This window comes from Anas acuta, chromosome 3, assembly GCF_963932015.1.
Source record: "Anas acuta chromosome 3, bAnaAcu1.1, whole genome shotgun sequence".
Classification (NCBI taxonomy): domain Eukaryota; kingdom Metazoa; phylum Chordata; class Aves; order Anseriformes; family Anatidae; genus Anas; species Anas acuta.
The window spans coordinates 7,843,988-7,868,233 of NC_088981.1; the positions used below are offsets into that span (position 1 = coordinate 7,843,988).

General features: G+C 46.9%; 1 protein-coding gene across 3 annotated transcripts; it reads left to right on the plus strand.

The window, feature by feature from the left end:
* Positions 1-1,287: 1,287 nt before the first annotated feature.
* CHGB (chromogranin B) lies at positions 1,288-22,603 on the plus strand. 3 transcript variants are annotated; one of them, XM_068675548.1, is made up of 8 exons: positions 1,288-1,656; positions 2,050-2,241; positions 2,629-2,896; positions 2,999-3,137; positions 15,970-16,013; positions 17,064-17,157; positions 19,266-21,052; positions 22,193-22,603. In XM_068675548.1, exons 5-8 carry the CDS (start codon positions 16,002-16,004, stop codon positions 22,274-22,276), a joined length of 1,977 nt encoding a protein of 658 aa, XP_068531649.1. In that variant the 5' UTR covers positions 1,288-1,656; positions 2,050-2,241; positions 2,629-2,896; positions 2,999-3,137; positions 15,970-16,001; the 3' UTR covers positions 22,277-22,603. The 3 variants fall into 3 exon arrangements, with proteins under 3 accessions (XP_068531649.1, XP_068531650.1, XP_068531648.1); XM_068675549.1 differs by lacking the exons at positions 1,288-1,656; positions 2,050-2,241; positions 2,629-2,896; positions 2,999-3,137 and adding an exon at positions 4,859-5,077; XM_068675547.1 differs by lacking the exons at positions 1,288-1,656; positions 2,050-2,241; positions 2,629-2,896; positions 2,999-3,137 and adding an exon at positions 11,560-11,680.
* Positions 22,604-24,246: the final 1,643 nt, after the last annotated feature.

Genomic DNA, 24,246 nt, shown 5'->3' on the forward strand with positions numbered 1-24,246 from the left:
TGATGGCAATAAGGCTGCCAAAAATAGAGGCAGGTCTCTAGCTGAGATGGAAGAAAGGGCAAAGGCAGAGCCCATAGGAATAAACATCCTGGGAGGTGATAAATTTGATGCAGGTCTTGCTGGAGGAGAGGATTTTTTTTTTTTCTTAACTGTATCTGGTTTCTTCTCTGGAGTACAAGACTGGTTCCTGTGTCCAAGGTGATTGGCATCACAGGTGATGAAGAGGATCTGTTCTGAGGAAGGGTGAAATTCCCACAAGGAAAATGGGATACCCAGGGGTTAACTCTCGGTTCAGCAGTTGATTTAGGTGGTTGATGATCTGATATCCTGGGCTGTGGTTTGGAAATAGTTGGCCACAGCAGCAAAGAAACCTCCGTGCATGGTTGGAAATGTTTGTAGTGTGTCTTTGGAGCAACAAAGCTCTCCCAGGTCACCGACTTCACAGGCAGAGCACCCACACTGGGTGCAAAGTGAGGGAGAGAAGAAACTTGAAGCCTCTGTGAGTAAAACTAGAAATGGTTTGCTTGGGGCTCCTTCCTAGAAGACAAGTGAAAGTTCTTTTAAGTTCAGACAGGTGTAGCAGTTACATACAGAAGGGCCTTTAGCTCTGGGTATTTTTCATCCCTTCTGGGGTCAAAGATGGATCAACCCACGCTATTTATCCAAGAACCCGATGCTTTTGAAATGATCTAACCCTCCTCCTGCCCCATCCACATGTTTAGAGAAGGTTGAGAGCTCCCATGCAGATGTTTCTGCCCTTAGACCTGTCTGGTCCCAGTGATCCTGGCCAGCTTTTGCTGACCCTCACCAAAATGTCCCATTTTGTGCAGCTCTTCCTAAGCTGTGAAACAACCTCTGGGGAATTGGTCACTTCATTTGAAGGCTCCTTTCCCCTCTGCCTGGCTCACAGTTGGCACAGTTTTGAAGCAGCCTCAGTTTTGGCTCTTGGTGAACCACAAATTGTCACCTGTGCCGTGACCCCCCTTGGTTTCTCTCCCTGTGCTTTGTTTCTGTGACCCACCCCATTGTTTTCTCTTTCTTTTTTTCCTCTGCTGCATTATTTACAGCAGGAAATAACTGCTTCCCCTTGAGGCGAGGAACCAGTTGATGCTGGACCTCTTTGTGCTCAGACGTGCTCCACTACCATTAGCTCAGCAGGCAGCTGGGCTGCTTGGGTTCGGCTTTCAAAAGCAGACTTAACCGTAAGCAGTGAAGGTACAGCTCACAGGCAAAAAAATATATATAAAAAAAAACAACACCCGAGGTTATATTCTCCTTGAAACTTCCCCCTCAGTTGTCTGTGCTGTGTGCGTGCTCTGGGTAGGACTGCTTGCAAGTTGCCCCGTTTTTTGCAATAGGAAACGTCCCTCCGAGTTGCTGATTTTCCCCTGCTCGAGAGCCAATGTGCTCTCAGCACCCCCCTGCCCTCCTGGCAAACTGCAGGAGGGGATTTTCGTGGTTTTCCCTAAATCGTGCTGCTGCAGCTCTGGCAGTTGGTGCAGGTGGGAGAGCAGGGATCCTTGATGCCTGTTGCAAAGCTCGCACGTGTGCAAATCCCATTCCTCTCCTCCTGTTCTGCCGTGACCCTGCCTGAACTCGTGAAGGTGACAACACCCTTCAAGGTCGTGCATGAGCAAAATCCCCCAGGAACTTCAGGTGAGATGTGCAATTGAAATAAAGATCCACCCAAAGCCCACCCAGGCTCTCTTTAGGGATGCTTGTGCCTTGGCTTGGGTTTTTACTGGCTGAACGGGGCCAGCATCCCTCACTGGGGTGACTCACGCTGCTGCAGGCACGGCTCCCCCTGCCCCTGCATAGCAGCCACCTCGGGACTCATCTTTGGCCCGAGCCCGGCAGCCAGCGAGCGTTGTCTCTCTGTTCCCACAACCAGCCTTCTATAAAAGTCCAAATTATTTTGTCATCCTTGACGAATCCTTCTGCTGTGAAGTCATTCCCTGCTTTTTTTTCACTGGAGCTCCTCCAGGATGCTCAGTATCGATGGCCTTGCTGATGCCTACTCTGACAATTTTTATTTTCCCTCCCACACAGCTTCTTGTAGGAGGCACTGATTCACACCAGCGACCTGCCTGATCCTGGAGCCCAGCAGCAGCCAAGGAGACATCAGGCAGGCGCTGGAGCAGATCCTCGGCAGGCATCAACGAGGGAGCTCCCCGCTGGTGAATGGAGCCGGGGCCGTTAACACCATCAGAGGATCTTTCCCCAGGAGTTTAAGGTGTTTTGGTATGCGTGGGTATTTCGGGACATATGGTTGCTAAAATCGGTGTACAACAGGCAGCATGCGTCGTATAGGGATGGATCTATTTCATTATTGAGTGTAGGTGACGCTGCGTGGGGCATGTGTTTTCCCACAACACCAAAGTTCAGTTTTAAAAATACCCGGTTCTGTAGGTTTTCCCTAATGACTATTTTCCCCCACACATCGATTAGCCAACGCCAGCTGCCAGCATTTCTTCCTTAAAAGTAGAAACTGGCACATAGCGTGCAGAGCATGAAATGAGAAAGATGTGATTAAGACAGTAGCTGGAGCGAACCGAAGCCAGAAAACTCATGGCTGAAAGGTCAAACCTTTATTCAAATTGCTTTTGTGAAAGGCCTATTTGTTTGCAGGTTCTGTGAATTGGAAGGGAAAGTCTCGTAACGAACGAACACCTGGCATGGAAAATCTCACCTCAGCTCCAGCTGGACCAAGTTTTACGGGCAGTAGGAGGTTGGTTCTCGTAATGGGAGACAGCAGCCAACCTCAGGGCAGGTAACCCTACCCAGCGTTATCTCTAATGACTCCATTTCTGGGTGAGATGTGCTGCACGGGCAGGGGATGCTGCTAAATGGATGCTGGAATCAGCAGCTAAATCCAGCCAGAGAAACTGGAATGATTGTGAGTAGAAGCACTGAGGTGGGGATGTGGCAGGGTTGCTTTCAGTGCTGTGCCCTGCAACCCATTTTCTCTGAGACAAATCTGTTTGCTCTGCATTCCCAGCAGCTTGTTCTGGATACCTGAGAGCTTCAAAGGAGGAGGAAGAGGATGGGATTTCCACCCACGTCTTTGCCCAACAACATTTCCCCTAAAAAGACAGCAATTAGAGGTTGAGTTACAACGGGAGGTTGAGTAGTGAGAGGCAAGTACCATGCGGAGTGTGTGTACAGGCAAGGCTCTCGTCTGGGTTTTTGACCGCCTGACTGTTAATGCTGGCTGCCTGGCGTTCAGGAGTAAACTTGCTGGGTGTGAATTATTGAGAAAAATCCTCTGGAATGAGGAAAAACCAATTTTACACCTGCAGAGCGGTAACAACACCAGCGTGTTTTGTAAAAAAGCAAAGACAAAAAAGCAGTTTGCACACGGGTACTCCTGAACTTTAAAACCAGTGCTAGAAAAGTAACCCAGGTGCCAGTTTTTAAAATACTCCGGACGTTTCAGGGAGGGTGGCTTCTTCAAGCCTCCACCAGGCCGGATGGGCTCTTGGGGGCCCTGGTCTTTAGAGGCTGCAGTGCTCGTGGTGCTTGCAATCTTCCAGCCTTTAAGACATGTGAACAGCACCTCTTCTGCAAAGGGGGAACCCACCAGCAGGATCTTCCTGTAGGGTGAACTCTCTGGGGGTGTGTGAGCTTAGACCGCGGCTCAGAGCTATCCTGAAGGCAGGGAGTCTTCCCAGAGATCAGGCTGAAAAATGCAGCTCTGTGCTGGGGAACAGTCAGGGGCAGCAGGTGCCCTCGCCAGCCGTGTCCTCTGAGCAGAAGCGATGCTGTTAATGTGATTAGGCCGAGCCAGCCCTGCTTGTAAGGCCCTGCAGGGCATAGCACGTTGTGATAAGGATCTGCCACGTGGCTGCCCTGTTTGGGCTGGGGGCGATGGAAGTGCTGAGGCCCTGAGCGAGGAGGAATTGGCTGTTTCGGGCCAATTTCCCGTGTGTTTGGGTGGTCTTGGGGTGTCCTCAGGGCAGCTCGGCCTGGATGGGACCGTCGTGCTGGCTGGGAAGCTCCTGGCACTCCCAGCCTTGAACTGAGGTGTCCTCCTGATTTCTAGAGCTTGCAAATTTGCCACTCCTGACCCATTTCAGCTGCAATATCCCTCCTGAGATGGCCGCCTGGTGTGGGTCTGCTCGGAGGAAGAGGCATATGGGAACTGGCTCTTCCCAAAGCCAGAGGATGACACTTTGCATGCTCGATGCACCTTGTGTGCAAGCCGGTGAGACTGCAAGCTATGACTTGCTCTTCCCCATGTCCAGGGTAGCAGAGATTTCTTTCAAGGTCACTTTTTCCTGCTTATTTTGCCTGCATCACCCCTTCGCCCTCCGGGGTTACAAATGAATGTCGGGCCTTTCATTGGGGCTGGTTCCAGCACTTTATTTTTGCCCCCAGAGTGTTTAAAATGCTTTCTGCTCCACCTTCACATGGAGAGGCTGGGGTGAGTCACCCCTGAGGGTTTCTTGTCTGAGCGTGGCCAGCACCAGCTGCCAGCAGAGAAGGGCTGGGTAAGCTTTGGGGCATCACTGAAGGCTGTGATATTGGGACCAAGCCCAGCAGCAGTGGTGCCAAGGAGAATGTTCCATGCAGGATTTTTTCAAGAGAAATACCTGAGGACCAGATAAAGCCCAAGACAAGTGGCAGCAAAGGTGCCCAGGAGAGCTGGCAGCACCCCCTTCACATGGGAGCTGAGCCACCAGCTGGTCAAGGTCACCTCTGCTGGGTGTGGAGAAGGACGTGGTGGCAGGTTCCCATGTTCCTCCCCCTGGGTAATGGGATGGCTCTTGGCAGCTGCTGATTTCCACCTTGCAAGGACATTTAATCTTGAAAAAAGCTTTTTCTCTCCGTATCTCCCTGCCAGGATCTGTGTTGGCTCTCCATCCCTGGCAGCATGAAGGTGAGACAGCAGGAGACATCATCTCCCTTTTGGGGGAGGAACAAAGTGGCAGCCCTGGTGTCAGGCCATGGGGTCAATATCTGTGCTTGGAACTGGCGTGCTGGTGCTGCCCGGCTTCTTTGTAGCGAGGTGGCAAAGCCAGGAGTTTAACACCCACCTGTGCTTGAGGAGAAGGACCTAAGTTCGTGGTGTTGGCAGGTAAGCAGAAAAGAGACCCAAATGAATGCCTTCCTGAGGAAAATAAAGCTAAATCAGCCCTGTTCATCCTGGCAGCCAGTCACCCAGCACGTGTCCTGTTGGCCTGCCAGCCCTTGCACGGCTCCAGGCTGTGCCATGCCCAGCCAAAGGAGTTGGGATGAGGTTGGAACGGGGCACTGGAACCCGTGGGTGGGATGTAAGAGCAATCTGGGAGCCCTAGGGGGAGAGAGCACAAAATCAGTGAATTCCTGCGTTGTTAATTCTGTCCCTTGCAGAACAGCAGCTCTGCTGTGAGAAATTTTTTATTATCCTTAAGAGGGTGGGTTTGGGTTATAGCAGGGGTGGTGGAAAGGTTTAGGTTGCATTTGGAAGCCTTTGTTTTTTGGGAGCAGAGCTTGGAGCACTCCTCCCGTGAGGAGGAATGGTTGCTGTGTGGCTTGCAGAGCTACTCTACCTTTGGCTTTTTCCTGCTAATCATCCTCGCTCCTAGCAGCTCGCTCCTACTGACTTTACAAATTATGGGGGCTGCTTTTCCAGAGGTGCAGGAATTGCTCTCCCATCTGCCGTGCTGCCGTCTTCAGTGCTTTGTGAAATGTCAGGTCAGTGCTGAAATGCAGTTCCTCCACTTCCCCTGCCTCGCTGTCGGAGCGAATTATCTCAAGTCCCTGGAGCCGTAATGGAGGAGACAAGGAAAAAATGGTGAGCAGAAAGTGTGGTGGTGTCCAGTGAGCGGGAAGCCCTGTGTAGGAACGACACATCCCCAGTAAGCCCTGCCTCGTCGGTGTGGTATTTTGCAGAGGAATTATAACTATCATTTGGTGTCCTCTGGGAAATTGTCCTTACATCACAAATACAGGTAGTTATCTTCTTACCCAGGAGGGAGTGCCTGAAAACTCGTGCATCTACAGCAAAGCCTAAAATGATAGGCCAGGGATGTGCTCTCTGGTCCTGGCTCTCAGCTGGTGTCATTTGAAGGCAGTCTCTGAAGTCACTGGAACTAGAAAAATTTACACTGACAGTGTATCTGCCAGGTACTTTCAGCTCCCAAGACTGCCTTTAAACTTAAGCCTCTTAAGCCTTTTTTTATAAGCACACAGCGTTTCACACAGAGAGCCTAAAAGACTTAAAATCACGGCATGCAAAGAAGAAAAGGATTTTCCAGTGGGAAGAGATCTTAGCGAAGACTCCTCTTGGATTTTGTGGGCTTTGCTTCCTCTTTCCTAGGGTCTTTTTGCAGCTGGGTTTCTGCTTTTTGTACCAGTGGTGATTGAAAAGAAGAGGTGATAGAACATTTCTTTGGCAGTTCTTTTTGCTCTGTGTGTGTTGTTTTCACAAACTGGATGTTTCAGCACTGTGCCTTTGGTCTGGAGCTACATGTAAAGGCATAATAAGATTTTTTTTTTCCAGTACATACACGGTCAGCAATTAAAAGTTTCTTTTGAAATCATAATAGTCTGTTGCAGGTACCTATATATTTTTATCTTACAAAATTGAAATTTGCCTCTGTGAAATTTCCATGGTGCTATCAACCACAGAACAATATTATTCTTACCAAACAGAACCCTCGCTGAGAGTCTAAGAGCTATAAATATTAAAAGAAGAAAAAAAAAAAAAGAATTAGTATGTAAGCCAGACTAGTGCCCCAGTCTGTAAATATTAAATGGAACATATGCAGTTGACAAAATGCAGGCAGAAACACTGAATGGGGCCGTTTCATTGCCTAAATGAGATTATTTGCAGTGCAAAGGCAACTGTAAAAGTCATTTTTCCTTAATGACAAGCAGCACTCGAAATACAAGGGCTTAAGTCAGCACTTGGGTTGCAGAAAGAAATTTCCAGCCTGTTTTACAGGAGCTGCACAGACCCCAAACTTCTTCACCGAGGAGGTTACGAGTGTGGTTAATTGGATACCTAAAAAAACGTGGATTTTTTTTGGCAGGGTTGTATAGGGGTGTTTTTTGGGGGGGATGTGCGGCTCCTGCATGCCCAGGCCAGAGGGTGAGGTGCCCCAAAGGCTTTGCTCTCTGGGCATCGGCTGCCTGGAAGCTTGGGTCCTGCAGCGATGCTGAACATCCAAAAGGCAGGCTGGGGAGCCGCACCAGCAGCTTTCAGGGGTGCTCTTGCTCATTGTTCGGGGCTCTTTGCCAGTGGGGATGGTTTTGGGTTCCTGTTACCTCCCTCCTTGCAGGGGAGGAGGTGGCTGGAGCTGCGGTTGTTGCTCCTGTTGTCACACGGCAATTTCATTACAGCTGGGGCTTGGAGGAGCTTTAGTCATAGCCAAATTCATAAAGCCATGAGTAATCATTTAAGGCCTTTTTGAGCTGCGGTGGATTCAAAGCTGCATTTTAGCTTGATGATCAGTTAATCTGGAGTGGCAGGTTTTGACTGGCACTCCACTACATCACTCACTGACAGCAAATCAAGAATCTGTACCAAGGTGAGAAGTGGCACCGTGGATAAAACAAAGAGGATGGTGACTCAAAATCCCAGCGGTGCGCTGCTGTTAGGCAAACTCAGCCTTCCTCTTGTAGGAGGGCGAGAAACCTGTGTCGTTTAAAGACCAAGGCAGTGTCTGTGCACGTATTTTAATATCCCTTAACATCTGTGGTGTATAATAGGCATGTTTTAAACCTCTTTTCAGAGGCTAAAATTCAAGAAGAGTTACCCTGAATGTTTAAGGTTCTCTTGGTTTAGAAGCAGAACTAAACTGTAGGTTCTTTAGATTTTCTTTGCAGAAAGTCTTTGAGACGAAAGCCTGGTGGATATTTCCTGCAGTTGTTTCAGTACTGCTTAAGAGCACATGGCATGAAAAAGAAAACCACTGTGTTGAGGTACTGTATAAATATAGAGAGGGAAAAATGTATAGTTACCCATGCTAAAGAAATTACACATCTGTATCACACCAGGTCTCTTCACAGCTCCTCTGTCTTTCAGCTAGAACCCAATTTTCTGGGTGTCTCCTTGATACCTTTGGCAAAATCCATGCACTAAAGCCACATGCAGTGTTGCGCATGTTCACCCTATGGATACTGGGGAAAAACACCCCAAAAATATTTCAGTGGAGGTAAAAGATGTGCATTTTAGATTTAAATTGGAAGCTGGTCAGTGTGTAAATATAGACATAAGCACTTTAACATATGCATCAGTGCGTTCTGGTAATTTGCATCAGTTCTGCTATGAGGGTACATTTTTGGATGCTGTCAGGTTTGGGGCGATGGAGCAATCCTCCAGCAGCTCGACAAGCAAGCTCCATTCATCAGCATCACCGTAGTGCCTAAATAGTCTTTGCTCAGTAGGAAGGAGGAGATCTGAGCGTGGGCCTGTGTGCCACCTCTCACAGAGGCTGTGGCTGGAGGCGTGCAAAGATTTTTTGTGCGTATACAGGCATATGCAACCCTGAAGTGTTGTCCTTTCTGCCTTGCCAGGCCCCCTCTCTGGACGGAGTGCAGATGAGATCTAGCAGAGCACTGGCCTATTCCCCCTCTGGTGGATGTGCCTGATGGGTTTTATCTCCTCTGAAGCCCGTTACTGCACAAACAGGGAGATGAGCACCTGATCCTGCTTTGCCGTAGAGCTAAGGTGGTAATTGAATTCCTGGGGCATGTTTCAACTACATGTTACACCAGCTCTAAGCCTCTCTAGCAGTTGGTGTTAGTGAGTTATGGGTAAATACATACACGGTAATGCATAACGGCAGCAAAGGCTCAGCATTACCAATTACGTTGCAATTGGCATTGCATAAACGTGGCCCTCTGAAAGGATTTTCACTGCCATTAATGAAGCTGAATGGATGAAGTCCCTTGAGGCGCTGGCTTTTTCAGATTTGATTGGTGTTGTTTACCAGATCCGTCCCCTTAGTACGCTCTGAATGAAAGAGATGAGTTTGTTCATGAAACGGGTTGCAGGATTTTCATTCCATGAAAACTAATTGGCATCCGAGAATGAAGATAATCCCACTAGCACATCTAATTAGAGGAGAACAATCCCCATATTCCCCAAGCAGTCTCCTCTACGTTTAGACGGAGCTCAGACATGGAAATTCGCTTGTCATCTTTTGAAGTTCTAGCTTCTAGGATGAGCCAAAATATGTATTTTTAAAGCATTTGTATTTGAGAGAATCCAGCAGGATAAATACTGTTTATTCATGGAGCAATGGATTGTCACAACGTTATGAGGCACATATATCATTGCAGTGAAAGTTCTGACACATCTGAGAAGGGAGGTTGGGGTGTGCCATTCACAACCGATCAGGTGAAATACGCTGGCTGTAATCCTGACTTAATGTAGTCACTTTTCTTCTCTGATCTGAGGGGAAGCTTGTGCCAGCCGATACCTGACTGTAAAAGTCCACGTGAGGTGATGTTATTTTGAAAATACGAGCTGAGTTAATTAACTGTGGGCAAGGAGCTTGGATTCTCAGTGATTGTCCAGCAGTAGCAGAAATGTTCGTGGGATTGTGTTTTGAAATCCTACCCCTGGGCACTGGAGAGGGAATTAGATGGACTCTGTCCTGTAGCGTCTGTGCTCCTGTTGCAATCATCTTCTGTGATCTCCCTGTAACCTCGATTCACATCTAATCTGAAGGCACTGACATTTGCCCCCTGTAGATCCTGGGGAAACTGATGGCAGAACATGACCCAGCAGTGCTTTAACATCTTTTCTTATCAACCGCAAATATAGGACTTGTTACTTCTTCAGGATCAGCCCACGCAGTGCTGAGGTGAGGGAGTGTTTCAGAGAAATGCTGCGAGTCCAAATATAAATAAACCTACCAGGATAGAGAAAACAGCCGTGAAGCTCCAGTTATTGTGGCTGCAGCACCAGGGATGGATTAGAAGCCACGTGAGCCAGGGGTGCAGGATTTTTTAATGTCAAACGCCTCTTTTGCAGCAAGAAGGTTTCTGTAGTGGTTGTCGCGCTATCAACAGGACTTGCGTGAAACAGGTACTTATTGTGAATACCTTGTAGGTACTAAAATAGCTGGCTATTTTTATTCAGTGTCTGTGTATTGCTTGCCCATTTTGATCGTCATGTCCACAATAAGTACTATTTATGTGCCTGGGGAAGCGGAAAATGCTTAAATGGCAGATATTTCACCTGAAATTCTTTGTCATGAGCAGATGAGGAGGTTGAGGTGAATCCTCAGGGAAGTGGGGACATGATGGGGGCCTTGGAGCCAGTGAAACTCTTCACAGTCCTCTGAATTGAGCTCACAGCTTCCTAGTCAAGGCTGGTGATATCCAAAGAATTGTCTACCTGTTATTATGGGTCATCTGATGGTTGTACAGGAACAGCACGAAGGAGGATGAGGATGAGGAAGCATGGAAGGTATTGCAGTGTTGTTTTGCTTTTCATAGTGGCCAGCTTCTGTTATTTTGCAGAAATTGTGATGGGAATGCAAGGTGAAGGAGGTATCTGGCACTACCTCCCAGAGCTGAAGGCTGTCTTTTGAAACAAGCTTAAAATGCAGCCGTTTCTTGGCTTCCTTTATGCACAGATTAAGCTGCATATGAGTTCACTGGTGCGCTGTGTCCTTGAAAGATACACTTATAGCAGCCCAGTATTGCTAATACATGAGATAATAAATCGTTTATAGAGGGACCTGCCATTTTCATGTGTAGATTCTTTGTCTTCCATGATTGCTGACAATTAGAGGGCCACCTGCTTAACACCGAGTACAAGCAAAAAAGAGCAATTAAAGAGTACAAATAAATCAGAGGTGGCCCTCTAAGAGTTAATGGAAGGAAAAACAAAACAAATCCTGGTCTTATAATGCTTTTGTCTGGCTCTCAAGGAGCAGTGGGGAGTGTTGAGACTTGCTCTGCGGAGAACTCCTCACAGCTTGTCATTTACACCCCCCAGCCCATCGAGGACTGATCGGGACACTTTGGGGCTGTTCGAGAAAACGATGTAAAACTTCATTTCGGTAGGTTTGTTCGTGGTCCCCGGAGCACCACCAGAAGAAGCGTGAGGGAGATGGATGCTAGGAGCAGTGATTTCCCCAGCAACAACTCTTGAGGAACACTGCCAAGTTCAGACGACGGGAGCACGGGGATCACTTTCCAGTAATTCTCCGGCTCCGGGCTCACTGAGCAGCGACTTGGAGGGACAAAAAGGACGCCGCAGCACCCGAAAAGGCTTCGATCAGGGCTGAATTATGGACACGGGTGGTGTAGGGGGGGGAAGATGACTGCACCTCCTCTCTACCCTGCTGCCTTGTAGGTTCAGCATCCTAGTAGTATAGGGGAAAGCCTTAGGGATGATGCTGCATCCTCTGAGCAGGGAGGCAGGGAACATTGCTCTTTTCCCCGGGCTGGGGGCACCGAGGGCTGCCTGTGGGGCTCCCTCAGCCCCTCTGTGGGGAAGAGGACAACGGGCAGCAGCGATGGCAGCAGCGGCGGCGCCTCCCCCGCCGGCCCCGGGGGCTCGGAGTGACGCAGGCTCCCGGCGGGGCCCCCCGCCCGTCTCCTCCGCCCCCGCTCCCCCCTTTAAATAGCGGCGGAGCCGCCGCTCCAAGCCCAGCCGAGGGGAGCGGAGCGGAGGGGAGCGGAGCCATGGGGCCGCTGGCGCTGCTCGGCCTCCTGGGGGCCGCCGCCCTGGCAGGTGAGCGGGAATGGGGGGGGGGGAGCGCGGGCGCGGCCGGCGCCTGAGGGGAGGGCGGCGGTTGGGGCCGTTGGGCGCCCTCAGGGACCCGCCGTGAGGCGAGGGCGAGGCGGGTCGAGAGCCCCGCTGCCGGTCGGGTGGCTCGTTGTAGTTTTGATCCCAATTTTTATTTATTTTATTAAAATATTTTTAAATATATTTTATTATTTTTTTATTATTGTTATTATTATTATTTTATTCCGGCGTTATTCTGGGGAGAATAACGGTGCTTTCTTGGCCATTCCACCCTCCCTCCCCTTCCTCCCTTCTGGGGTGACGCCACCCGTGGCGGTGTGACGACCATCTTGCGTCACGGCGGGGTGGCCGTGGCTCAGGGGGCACCCCTTCGGCCAGCACCCCTCAGGCAGGGGGCTAGTGAGGCGAAACAGCAAATGTCACGGGTCCCCAAAGAGGAAACTTTCCCCTTTGGGTGTGAGGAAGGCTTGGGTGGTAGCACCGAAGAGGGGAAAGCACGTAGGGTGCTCCCCGTCACGGAGCGTTCACCTGTCCCCATTCCCCTCAGCACCATCAGGGATTCCCCACAGAGCCCTCGTAGTCGCTACCGTGCAGAAACGAACCTTTTCCTTCTCACGCTGTGAGGACACGGCTGGTCTCCGTTTGTTTTTTGTTCTCCCCCAGTACACCCAGGCTGTTTCCTTCCACAGACTTTTATTCAAGCAGTACCGCTAGGTTTCTCCCGGCTAGGTGCTGTATTGGGAGAGGATTTTAAAGGAGCAGGTCTCCAGCTTTAATTAGCAATTTTCATGTTGGTGTACAGCAGAAGTATTAAAACTAAACTGAGAAATTAAAATTGGAGGCAGTAGGATGAGGCAATCACTTGGCTTTATAGCCTTCTATGCGTAATTCATCATTTGGTGAAAGTCGGCGTAATTTTGCATTGAATCGTTCAGCTGTATGTGTATTGTAGTCTTAGGGTGGGAAGCCTGTTGGGACTTGTGCAAAAACACGTCCAAGTCACAGCAGACCCTCAAGGGTCTTTATAGTAATAAATAATCTCAGGGGAGAGTGGGAGATGGCAAGAGATCCCAGATCACAGAAGCTTGCCAGACTTACTCCACAGACCCAATGGGAACTTCTTACCTAATATTCCTTCATGTTTTATGCCATCAGGGTGGAGAGATACTTCTTTATGATCCTTTTGCATGTCTTGACCAGTCAAATGTCATCCAGGATCAATGAACTCAGGAGTTTGGAGCTGGGAATCAGTGAAATGATAGCATGGGGAACTTTCTGGTGCTCCTTCTTCAAATCAATATGCCAGAGTTTATGATTTTCCCTAGGAAAAGTTTTAGCTGAAATTTGAAGGACCAGTGACACTACACTGGGTCATTGGCGTTAATGAACATTTTTTAGTTGGAGGATCTAAACAGGGACCACCAAAAGGTCTGTCCCAGTCTTGTAGATGTAGGCAAAAGCCACATGAATTTGTCCTGGGTTGCTATTTTCAAAGTTGTACAGAGTCTTCATTTCTCATTCTCTGTAGTGATCTTCATCTCAGCACTTCTGCAAAATGAAATGGGCTGACTTGAACCGCCTGGGCAGATTTGGGTGCCGAGGGGTTGCACACCCAGAGTTGTCTTTTCCTTTGTGGGTCTGTGGTCTGGTTCTTCAGTATGGATGGGGCAAGGTTTTCCTTCTGGGCATATGCCTCGACTATTTCTGCTGCAAAACCCTGCAGTGGTACCGTCTGCTGCATCCCAGCTTGCCCACCGGCTCTGCGGGTGGGTGCTCTGCCGCCGGCCGTGTCGAGGTGATGACTTTGCCCTGCAGATCACCCTGGGCACATGGAGGGGACGGCAGAGCTGCAGGACACCAAGAGGTGCTGGCTGGCCATCAGCAGCTGGCAGAAGGCTCTGAGGGAGCTCTTGCCAGCTGGCGCAGGTGTAAGGTGAGGATGCTGGCTCGCCACGGGCTTCCCATCTCAGCTCTGGCACAGCAACCGCCTCAGTGCGTTATTCCAGGCTCTGGGATAGATTGGATACTCAATTTGTTCCTCCGGCAGGCTAACTTGACATACATCCAATATTGTCTGTTTCTTCTGACGTTATGATAGCCAGATGCTTCCTCTTTGTCTGTGCATATCAGCTCTCATCATTAACGACCGCTAAGCAAGTGCTTGTTTAATCTACGTGTAAATCTGTCTGTCTCTTAGAGAGACGAGAGCTTTGGAATGAGAGGGCGAAGGCAGTCAGCACAGCCTGGCTTTGTACTCCCACACCACTGATGCAGCACTTGAGAGGCAACCTGAAGGTGGCATCTCAAAGAGCCAAAGACGTTCAGAAGGTTGTCTGTTCAGCTTTGCCACGCCAACTGGATGCACCTCGCTGGATGCACGACTGCTCCAAAGGACACAGTCAGGTGTTTGTCCTTGCGCCTGTCCTGATGTCTCATGGGCTGGATGACAGGAGGAGCTGTGTCAAGGAGAGGCAGTGCAGCAGGTCATCCCCTCTGCTTGCCATAAGAGCAGCGTTTCTAGCCCTTATGGGATTGGGAGAATGCCTTTTTAGTGGATAACACCTTTTTTTTTGGTTTGTTTTAGTAGAAGGGGGCTATGCTGCCAGCCTCCTGCCCCCGCACGCGCGTACATCCTTACTCTTCGTGCTCAGATGCAGGCAGGTTGGACTGCAACGGCGTCAGCACTGAGTAGCGTGGTAGTTATTTGCATAACTAGGTTAGTAAATAAAGTAACCCAAAGCCTGTCTCGTTCAGCACTGATTGCTGCTAACAGTGGGAGAGAGTGTTGGCTCTGCATAGCACCATCTCCCTCATGCACCACCAGGCGTTCTGGGGAGGCGGCTTGGTAGGCACCTAGCGCTATTTTAGGGGAATCCTTTCTGTGCTACCCTGCTGCGGGTTCCCTGCTCTGCAGTTGTATACGCAGAAGAGAGTAGAGCGCTGGAGGAGCACACTCCTACGTTTGTGTTTGAGGGAGCAAAAATAGAAGGCAGTGGGAATATCAAGAGAGTTATTAGTGTTCAGATACTACACATGGAGCCAGTGCTCAAGGAGATGTCTGCTTCCTCTGCGGATGGAAAAGAAGAGAGGTTCTGTTGCTTTCCGTAGTCTAAGGTTATGCACTCCGCTGCTTTGCAGGAAACTTCCAGGGGACAGTGTCAGTTTTCCTGATGCTGTAAGGCAAATTGGGTTCCATGGTCTCCATAATCTTTGTGTTCATCTGCTACAGAAGATCTCGTGCTGTCTCACCAAAGCTGTATGGTAGAGAAGGCGACCTTTGAATTTAAGACTATCCTGACCTCTGTAAGAACTTCAGAACTGCCCCCAAACTCTACATTTATGCATGGTGACTTTGCTCAGAGTAGTAAGGCTGTGAAGCAGCGGTACAGTAACCCTTGCTTTGATGTGTTCCTGCGTGGCTGGCAGACTTCACTTCTGCAAATTTTGGGGTGGGGGAGAATTGAGGAGGTGTATTAATGCTCAGCAGCTGAGTTCATTAACCAGCTGGGGACACAATGCAGCAGTGATGGCAAAAATAAAGCATCATGAAGGTTTCATGTGCAGCAGATTCTTTCCAAAAGCAAAGACCTTGGACCAGCAGTAGAGCTGGTGCCACGAGGTGTCCTCACAATAGAGAGAAGTTGTACCACTTTCTTCTAGAATTGCTTTTTCCACTGCGATTTGACTTCTTGCTCATTTATTGGGCTGCTGATGGACCACTTTGAGAATGGAAAATCCCTATTCCTTCTGGCTCTGTCCTCCCTCCAGCAGCTCCCTCCTTTCCAGGTGAGACAGGATTTCTCTGTGGGGTCAGGAAAGTAGTTGGTTTTCACCTCTGAAGTGGTCTCCTGCTGGGGAGGTGGCCATGGGGCACTTGAGCCTCTTGTGGAAGGTGAGAGTTCTCGGATTGAAAACAGACCTTGTTTGTTTCTTCTTCTTTCACCGCCAAACAGGTACATCTACATGTACCTACAAGACCCAGATCGCTGTCAAGTTCCATTCTTAGAACTTGAGTGTTGCTTTCTGTTCTTTTTTTGGTGTGTATTATTTTTGTGCTGGAAATGTCAACATGTCTCTTGAGCTGGGTTGAAGCTTTTCAGTGCTTTTCCATTCTGAGGAGGAAAAGATATAATGCAAAATGCACCTGGTTTTCTTATCCTACCAACCCCAAACTCAAGCAGCCTCATCAGACTAATTTGACTGAGGTCTTCTGTCAGTGATGTTTATGGGGCTGCTAGGATTAATGAGTCTGCAATAATTTATTTTTCTTCCAGGTGTCAGCGCAGTTCCAGTGGAAAAAGACCATATGGAGGAGATGGTGAGTAGCTATACATCAAAGCAAATCTCAGACAATATCAGTCACATGCTCTCCAGTGTTCTGGCTCCTGTTGTGTTTTTAAACTCCCAAGATAATGCTTTTTTTATTTTCCTAAGGGTAAACTCCTAAGAGATCATCAGTGATGTGGAACACAGAGTCCCCTTAGCTGTCAGAAGACAACTACATGCACATCAGTGCATTTGATGAAAATGGAAGCTGGCTTCTTGTGTCAGAAACTCTGCGTTTTGTAGCTGCCTGAAAAATGATCTGAAATACTACGCGATAGTACATATAATCAGACTGTAGAAAGTGAGGAGGCAAATTTGAGGAAAATTGAACTAGTGGGGAATATCTGCAGTTGCTAAACATGTGATTTTTTTTTTTATTTTCCAATGCAGTACTTCTACTTGTGTTGGTGAGCTCTTCTAGGGAGCGGTTAGGATTAGAGTTGGTTGTACCACTTTTCTAAAACAACGTCCTCTGCTTCTGGTTGAATGCCAAATACTAAAAGAAGCAGTGTTTTAAAGCACACACACGTGGAAGAATACTTGAAATTCCTAGAGTAAGCTCCTGAAGTACTTTGTGGAGCAAGTCACTTACTTAGAGAGGCATTTTTTGGTTTATTCACAGTCCAAGCAATACCTTTGCTTGGTCCTCGTTTGGGCAGATGGTACAGGATGTTCCTCATATTTTGGGTGTATTGTGGTGGTGTTTTTTTATCTTTTTTTTGGGTTGCCACATGTTGTTTAATTCCTTTTTGTACTGAATAGGATGTTTAATATTTAAAAACATACAAAAGGAGCCCGTTACCTGTGCAAACAAAAGAGGAGAACAAAAAGAGTCAATGACTGTTCTCTTACTGCTATGGGAGTGAGGAGCTGAGCGCCTCTTACCCAAATGCACGGTTCTGCTAGAGCTGGAGGTTGCCCAAAACCTGTAACTGCTAACCATGAACTCTAACCCTAAATTGGCTTCCTTGCTGACTGGGTCAGAAGCAGGATTTCCATTTTCACCATGAGAATTTTTTTTTTCCAATTTTGTTTCTTCTAGGTAACACGGTGCATAGTGGAAGTTCTGTCCAATGCTCTCTCTAAGCTAAATGCACCACCAATTAATCCTGAATGTAAAGAAATCCTCAGAAAGAGTAAGTACAACCTTATTGTGAAAGCCATTTGGTAGATACAACTCTTAATTTTATCAACAAATATTCTCATTTTCAGGATAGATGCATTATTTTAATTCCACGCATATAAGAATAATGTCTTGGAAGTTAAATACTTCGTGCTGTTAATCATGATGTGCCACTTTTTGTCATCTTCTGTAAGCTCGTCATCTAAATTTAAGCCACAGAATTGTCATAAGTGCCAAGTGTAAGTAACATGAGTAGTGATCAATTTCCCTCCCTGAATCTTAAAGCTGATCCTGCAACAGCCATTGAGTGATTCATTTTTTTCTAAGACTAGCCTGGAGTGACATGAGCAAGTTAGAAATATTCTCAAAAAGTACAGGTTTCAGCATTAGGCCCTCTTGTTGGTAACTTTGAGAAAATCAACTTTCAGATGGATTCTCTCTTGGGTTGGAGCTAGTAAACTGTTACTTCAGCCCATGTCAGTCTAGTGCCTCCTAGTTTCAGTGTCAAAACTCCTATTTTCTTCAGTGTAGTCTGTCTGGTTCAAAGAGCAAGCAGTCTTACCTTAAAACTGCCAGCGATTCAGGGATTTTTGGCTAATGCGTGTGGCTCTCTGCTTCAGCCACCTGCAGAGTCTGAGAGAAGCAGACAAGCTCCCATCTAGCCTGGGAGGTCAACAAACACGGCCAGGTTTGGAGCAGGTGCTGAATGCATCCCAGCGTGTCCAAACGGGCTTCAGCTCACCTCCTCTTACATCAGCAAGGCTCCTGCACCCAGTGGCAGCTGAATCCGTGCCTGGTTCAGGAGAGGGACTCTCACTCAGGCTGTAAGCAGCCCAGAAACGATTAAGTTTGTTGTGCTGATTCCAGAGGTCTGGAAGCACGTGCAGAAAACTCCCTCTGGGATTCCTCATTTCTGATGAGCTCATGCCTACAGCTGCCTTGACATTGAGGTACAAGGCTGTTTGCATGCTTGATTTCGGTCTGTAGCGAAGTGCGGTTAAGTCTGACATGGTGCCAAATGGCAAAATGCACGTATTTCTTTTCTGCCCGGTATATATTTATTTGATTACAGAACAATAAAAAGGCTCTTCAGCTTACCTGCCAGCAAGAAGCAATAATGAAACCCATCTGTCTGCTGCTTGTTTATAGAGGAAATAACGTGTGGCCCTTACACAGTCATCAGAAGAAGGTGGTTTTCAAGCTTTAGGAACACATCTGTTGGCATCTAACACAGCCCAAAGTTCCTAGTTGATGCTGAATGCCATCGGGCATCAAGCTTTGTTCGTGATGGTGTTAGTTTCAGATCAACCTGTCTATTTGTCATCTTCTGGTAAACAAAAATTCACTTACTGGCTGGAGAGATTAAGAATCATATTTTAGCCATTAGGCAACTCTTCTCCAAGAATATCAGATAACGAGAAGCTTTTCAGAAAGAGCAAGCTATTTTTAAATCTGTGAAGCTGTTTGAAAAATTCTAGGATTTGTGACCTATTTCTGCTGTTAGTCAGGCACAAGTGAAGCAGAAATACCTTCACAGAAATGTACCGTTACCAATGTGGTCAGTCAGCCTTTCATTTAGGATTTTGAAAATAGTGGAAGCTACACGTTTGATTGTATCTAACTATTGCAAAGTAACAGGTTTCTTTCATTTTTGTTCAATCAACTTAGAAAGTTTTATATTTGCTAAAAGCACATTTTTACTATTCCTCAAATATTCCTGAGTAGCTTGAAATAGATGGCTGTCCTTTCTGTCAGTGAACTTGTATTGTGGCTAAGGGCAGACATTCAAAAAACTTAACACAATTCCAGATCCCACTGAGTTTTAATGGGAATAAAAGTTAATTTAATCAGTGATAAAAATGCTATCACGACTAAACAAAAAAAGCCAAAGAGGAAAGATGATTCTGGACACTTTAATGGAATTTAGAAAATACCTAATTAAATGATACTTAATGCTTTTCCAGGCAAACATACAAAATTAATGAAAATAACAAATGTGAAAAGCAGAAGTGAAAAAATTAGTTGTGTCTGTAACAGTTCTGGAAGCCAGTTATATATTTAAGCTGACATCACATCAATGGAGAGTGAGATTACTTCATTAGGCTGCTTTTGTGTTTGTAGGTGGTAAAATTGACAGAGAGAGAAGTGAAGACAAACAACCTGAAGCAAGGCATTTGAAAGACCCAGCAGAGATGGAAAAACATCTTGCTGGGAGTGTGGAGAAGGAACAAAGTCAGGTAGAAGATGACTCTAGAAAGCACATGAAAGGAAGTGATGAAGGGAAAATCCTTCCCGAGGAAGGTAAGAGCAAGGAAGAGGAGGAGGGACACCACATACCCGTTAATGAAGAGAGACTTCATACAGAAGAAAAGAAACACTATCAGGAAATCAGAAGGGAGGAGGAGAACAGCTACCACAGTGAAGAAGAAAGCAAAGAGAGCAAGCATCATGACGAAGAGGTAGACCGTGCTGTTGTCAACAAAAAGGCCAACTCTGCAGGTATGGGCACAGAGGAGTTCCCCGAGGGGAATGACCAGCGCCCCGTGGGCCACTTGCATTCAGAGGAGGGAATGCAGAGCCCTTACAAAAGAATTCATGAAGGTGAAGAGGGAGAGGCAGAGGAAGAAAGAAGTGAAAAATACCACCATGAGTCTAAGGTACGTGATTTCTCCCATCAGCAAGAGCGTGAAGAATCTGATGAGAGTGAAGAAGCAGAGGAGGAAAAGCAACCTTACAAACCAAAACATTCCCACGGGAAGCACGGAATGGATGACTCCTCCGAAGAGAAGAGAGGCCACGGTGGTGAGAAAGAGGAACTAGCTGAGGAATCAGATGCAGAGGAGGCCCCTCTGTGGGACAAAAGGAACCACCATCAGAAACACCACCGTGAAGAACCTGAGCAGCAGCGTGAGGAGAAGAGTGGTTACCGTGGGAGGCATGGGTCTGAAGAGGTAGAGGAGAAGAGGCATGCAGGCCAGGGAAGCGCAGAGTACAGAGAGAGGTGGCAGCAGAGTGAAGAAAGCAGCGAAGAAGAAAGTAAGAGGCGTCACCATGGCGAAGAAAGTGAGGAGAAATGGCGCGAGGAGAAGAGGCACCATGACGGATCGCATGAGGCAAGGAGACACCATTCTGAGGGCAGGACGTATCGTGGAGGTGACAGTGAGGAAGAGCCAGACAGGTATCACAGCGGTGGCAGCAAGGAGAGGCAGCATCGTGCTGGAGGAAGGTACCGCTTGTGGGACGACGAAGATGAAGAGCTCCAGAAGGCGTACGCTCAGGAGCGCAGAGGGCAGGCCAGAACACACTACAGCACTGAGGACAGCGGAGAGCAGCAGCGCTACCCTGGCAACAGTGAGGAGGAGGAAGAGGAGGAGGAAGTAGAAAAGAGGCATTACAGCAGTGATCAGCTGGAAAATGAAGAGGAGAACGTGGAGGAAGGAAGATACAGCGAGGGGGAAGAGTACAGAAGCCGTCTCCCTGCAGAGAACAACAAGAGAACCGCAGCATCCTACAGCTCCTTATACCCACTGCTGTGGTGGAAGAGCCGGCACTTTGAGAAAAGGAACAGCGCAGGAGAGCGGCTGGTGGAGAGCAAAGAGGAGAGCAGGCCCGCCCTGAACGAGAAGAACCTTTTCCCTGATTACACTGACTATGACTGGTGGGACAAAAGGCAGCTTCTAAGCGCTCTGAACCACGGACGCTCCGAGAAGAGGAACCTTGGCAAAATGAACAGATACGATACGAAAAGGCAATACAACAAGATGGATCAACTTGCACAGCTCCTGAACTACAGGAAGAAATCAGCTGAGTTCCCAGAGTTGTACAGCTCCGGCGAAGACATAAAAAAACGCCACACAGTCGGGAATGACAAAGGAGCTCTGAGCCAGAGGCCTCTGACAGAAGAGGAGGTATGTGTACAGGTGTTCCTCTGAAGAGCCAGAGGAAATAAATTTTATGTGCACATTTCTGAATCCATTCCTAAGACAGCTGGTAAACTGACTGGAGAAAAAAACAAAACAAAACACAGAGATAATTAAATCGTGTTAAAAGACAGATATACAGTGATTTAAAAATTTTGCTGTCTTTGAATGAATTTAGTGGAGCCTACCCCAGGGCATGGTTTATAAACTGAAGAGGAGGTGCATCTTGCTGCAGGACAGGGAGATGGAGGAAATTCTTCCTCTTTGGGCTTTACCTCTCTCTCTAGGATGTTACAGATTAATAAACCAAAGACGCCCATTCCAGCGGGAGCAGAGAGGTAATAATTAGCAAGCACCAGCTGGTCTGATGGGTTGTTAAATCATGCAGGTGGAAAGTAAGTTGTGCATTGGAAGAGATTCAGCTACCCAGTAACTTGATGCCCTCATTTTAGAGCAGAACCGGGCTAGCACTCGCATGCTTGATTCGTGCATGCAGTCCCCCTGTATGAGGATCCTTTTCTTGTTGAACCCCCTGTTCTGCTTCAGTGTTCAGGAAAACTGAGTCTGCACCCATCAGCTAGGTGATTGTCTTATATCTTACTGTTTCTGCTGCACAAAGCTAAGCTGGACCGGGAGCAGTGGAGGTTTGATTGGAATTTATCTAGAGGTGTAACAGTGTTCGTGAGTTAGCATAATAAACAAGCATTGACTGCGTAACTTTTTACCCTAGCATCTGGCAGCCTGGAAGAGTTCCTTTGACTGCACACTGCGCTTGCTGTGCGTCATGAGCCAGAAGCGCTGTGAGCAAAAGGTTGTGGTCTCCTAAGGGACCTTCACCTGGGCAGAAATGAATTTATGCTGCTAGGAGCAGCAACTGTGAGACAGCAGGAAGTCACTACGAGCTAATGCTGTTCTATAGCTAAAAAGATCAAGCTGTCCAGCTCTCAGAATGAGTATTTTGATCCTTTCTCTAATGCTAATTCTGATAAAAGCAGGATGTTGCACAAATCTCTGAAGTATGCTTTTCACTGCTGTTCACTTCCCCACCGCAGAAGCTGCCCAGGGACCAAAAAGTAGCAGATGTCCCTGAATTAATTGAAGTGTAAAATGCCCTTTATGTTTTCACAGGAAAAAGAACTGGAAAACCTGGCCGCTATGGATTTGGAGATGCAGAAAATAGCAGAGACGTTGAATGACAACAGAAGAGGCTGAAGATGATCTGCTTTGGTGTTTCAAAGCTAGGTGTAGCTTCACTCACAATACCTGTATTTTGTGGTAAATTCACGGCCACTGGATTGTTGTTTGCCCTAAAAACAGGAAATACTATTTACTGTCCACTATAGTGTAGTGATTTATACAGCTGAAAATGTCTTTAATTTGCTATTATGCTATTGAAATCTGAATAGCATGAATTTTAATATTATAACCTTTCATGCGAGGCAGATATTTTTAATATGCTTGTGAAAATAATTGTGTTAGTGTTCTTCAGAAATATATGTCTGAGTTTGAAATAATAAAAAACATTGATCTTGGAGCAAACTTTCTCCTTGCTTATTTGAATGATTGGGTTATTTCAAAGTAAGCTGTATCAGATGAGTGGTTTGTGCACAATATGTTGACTCGTTCACCATTATTTTTTTTAAAGTTGCAAGGAGCCTGTCTATGCCTTTTACCTGCCACTTAGGAGGAGCATAAAAGGTAAGAAAGATATTAATGGTTAATTTGCTTTAGTAACTCAGAAATGTGCTGTGAATTACTTAGTTCTGGAAATTAATCATTAAAGAAGCAAGGAGGTTGCAACACCAAATAGCTGATTGTTAATTTAGAAAGTACATGGTGCTCTGGAATCCTTGCATTATGTAGTCAACTGTTGTTTGCCATTCATTCAGATGAAGTAGTTCCATAAATTTAATTGCCCAGTGAATGTGCTTTGCTGCCATTCTTTTTGTCTAGTGCAGACAAAAGCAGGTAGTGGTGACAGTGTTGCCGAGCCTCTGTGCTACATTAGAGCAGTGCTAATTTTGCAGAAAGCAAGTTTCTCAGCAGCTAGTGAGCTGAGGGCAGGATGGGTTCTGTGTAATAAACAGTACGATGCCTTATGGAGAATAATAAGCGGCCTGTGGAAGGAACCAGTTGGTAATCTTGTGACATTATGAAGCAGTAAAAAGAAACACTCCCATAATTAGTTTCAATTACTCCAAATATCTGGGGTTCAATTTAATTCAACTTCTCCAAATGTGTTTTTTTTTTCTGCAGTCTTTCTGCTGTGACAATGTCTTTGTATCAGCTGCTTGTGTAGCACCAACACAGGAGGTGCTATACCAAGAATTCAGCTGAGCCACATTATTGGTAAATGTGCGGCATCTCTCATCCCAGCTTAACCCATTTCATCCACCTGTTCATTAAAACACAAATATACTCTCAATTTAACTGTAAGGCAGTATGAAGTGAAAATACTCAGTGAGATGCTGATCCATGAGCTGTCAGAGCATGTCTAATGCCTAGGGATTTTGATAAGAGCACTCCAGTGTTACATTGTGTTTGGTTGAATTATACAAAGACCAAACCCTGGCTCACAGAAGTCGACAGAATTTTGACTTCAGTAGGACTGTGATTTCACTGGGCTTTTCTAGCAACAGTAAGGAAGGTTAGAATGTGCCCCAGCTGCAGGAATACTTGGTTGTTTTCAAAGTCCAAGATTCGCTTGAAAAATTTATAATACCATACAATAATTATTCCAACATGGTAGGTTTTTTTTGAGGTGGTGCAAGAGAAGGCACGTCTGGGAGTATCTGAATAACCAGAAGCAAATAGCTTTAGTTGTAGCATGGAAAGCTTTCTAAAATTGTTCAAGTATGTAATCCTAACAACGATTATTTTTTTAAAAGGCTCATCTTATGGAAATACGCATTCATGAATCAGCAATGTTTTGCTTAAAAACCTATGCCTTGAAAGAGGCTGCATTAATCCCAAGTATTGTTCAGTGGATTCCAAGAGCTTTGTGCCAGCCCTTTTAGCCGTCATCTTTCTCTGTTCCTCTGTGGGGCTGACACCACAAGCACCGAGAGCCAAGTAGCTCTTCTGTCTGCTTGCGCCTGTTCCATTTTTAGCTCCACATTTGCATTGCCTCCTCAGGACTCTTTGATGAGTGACACTAGATCATTTTTTTAAATCAGTCCTCC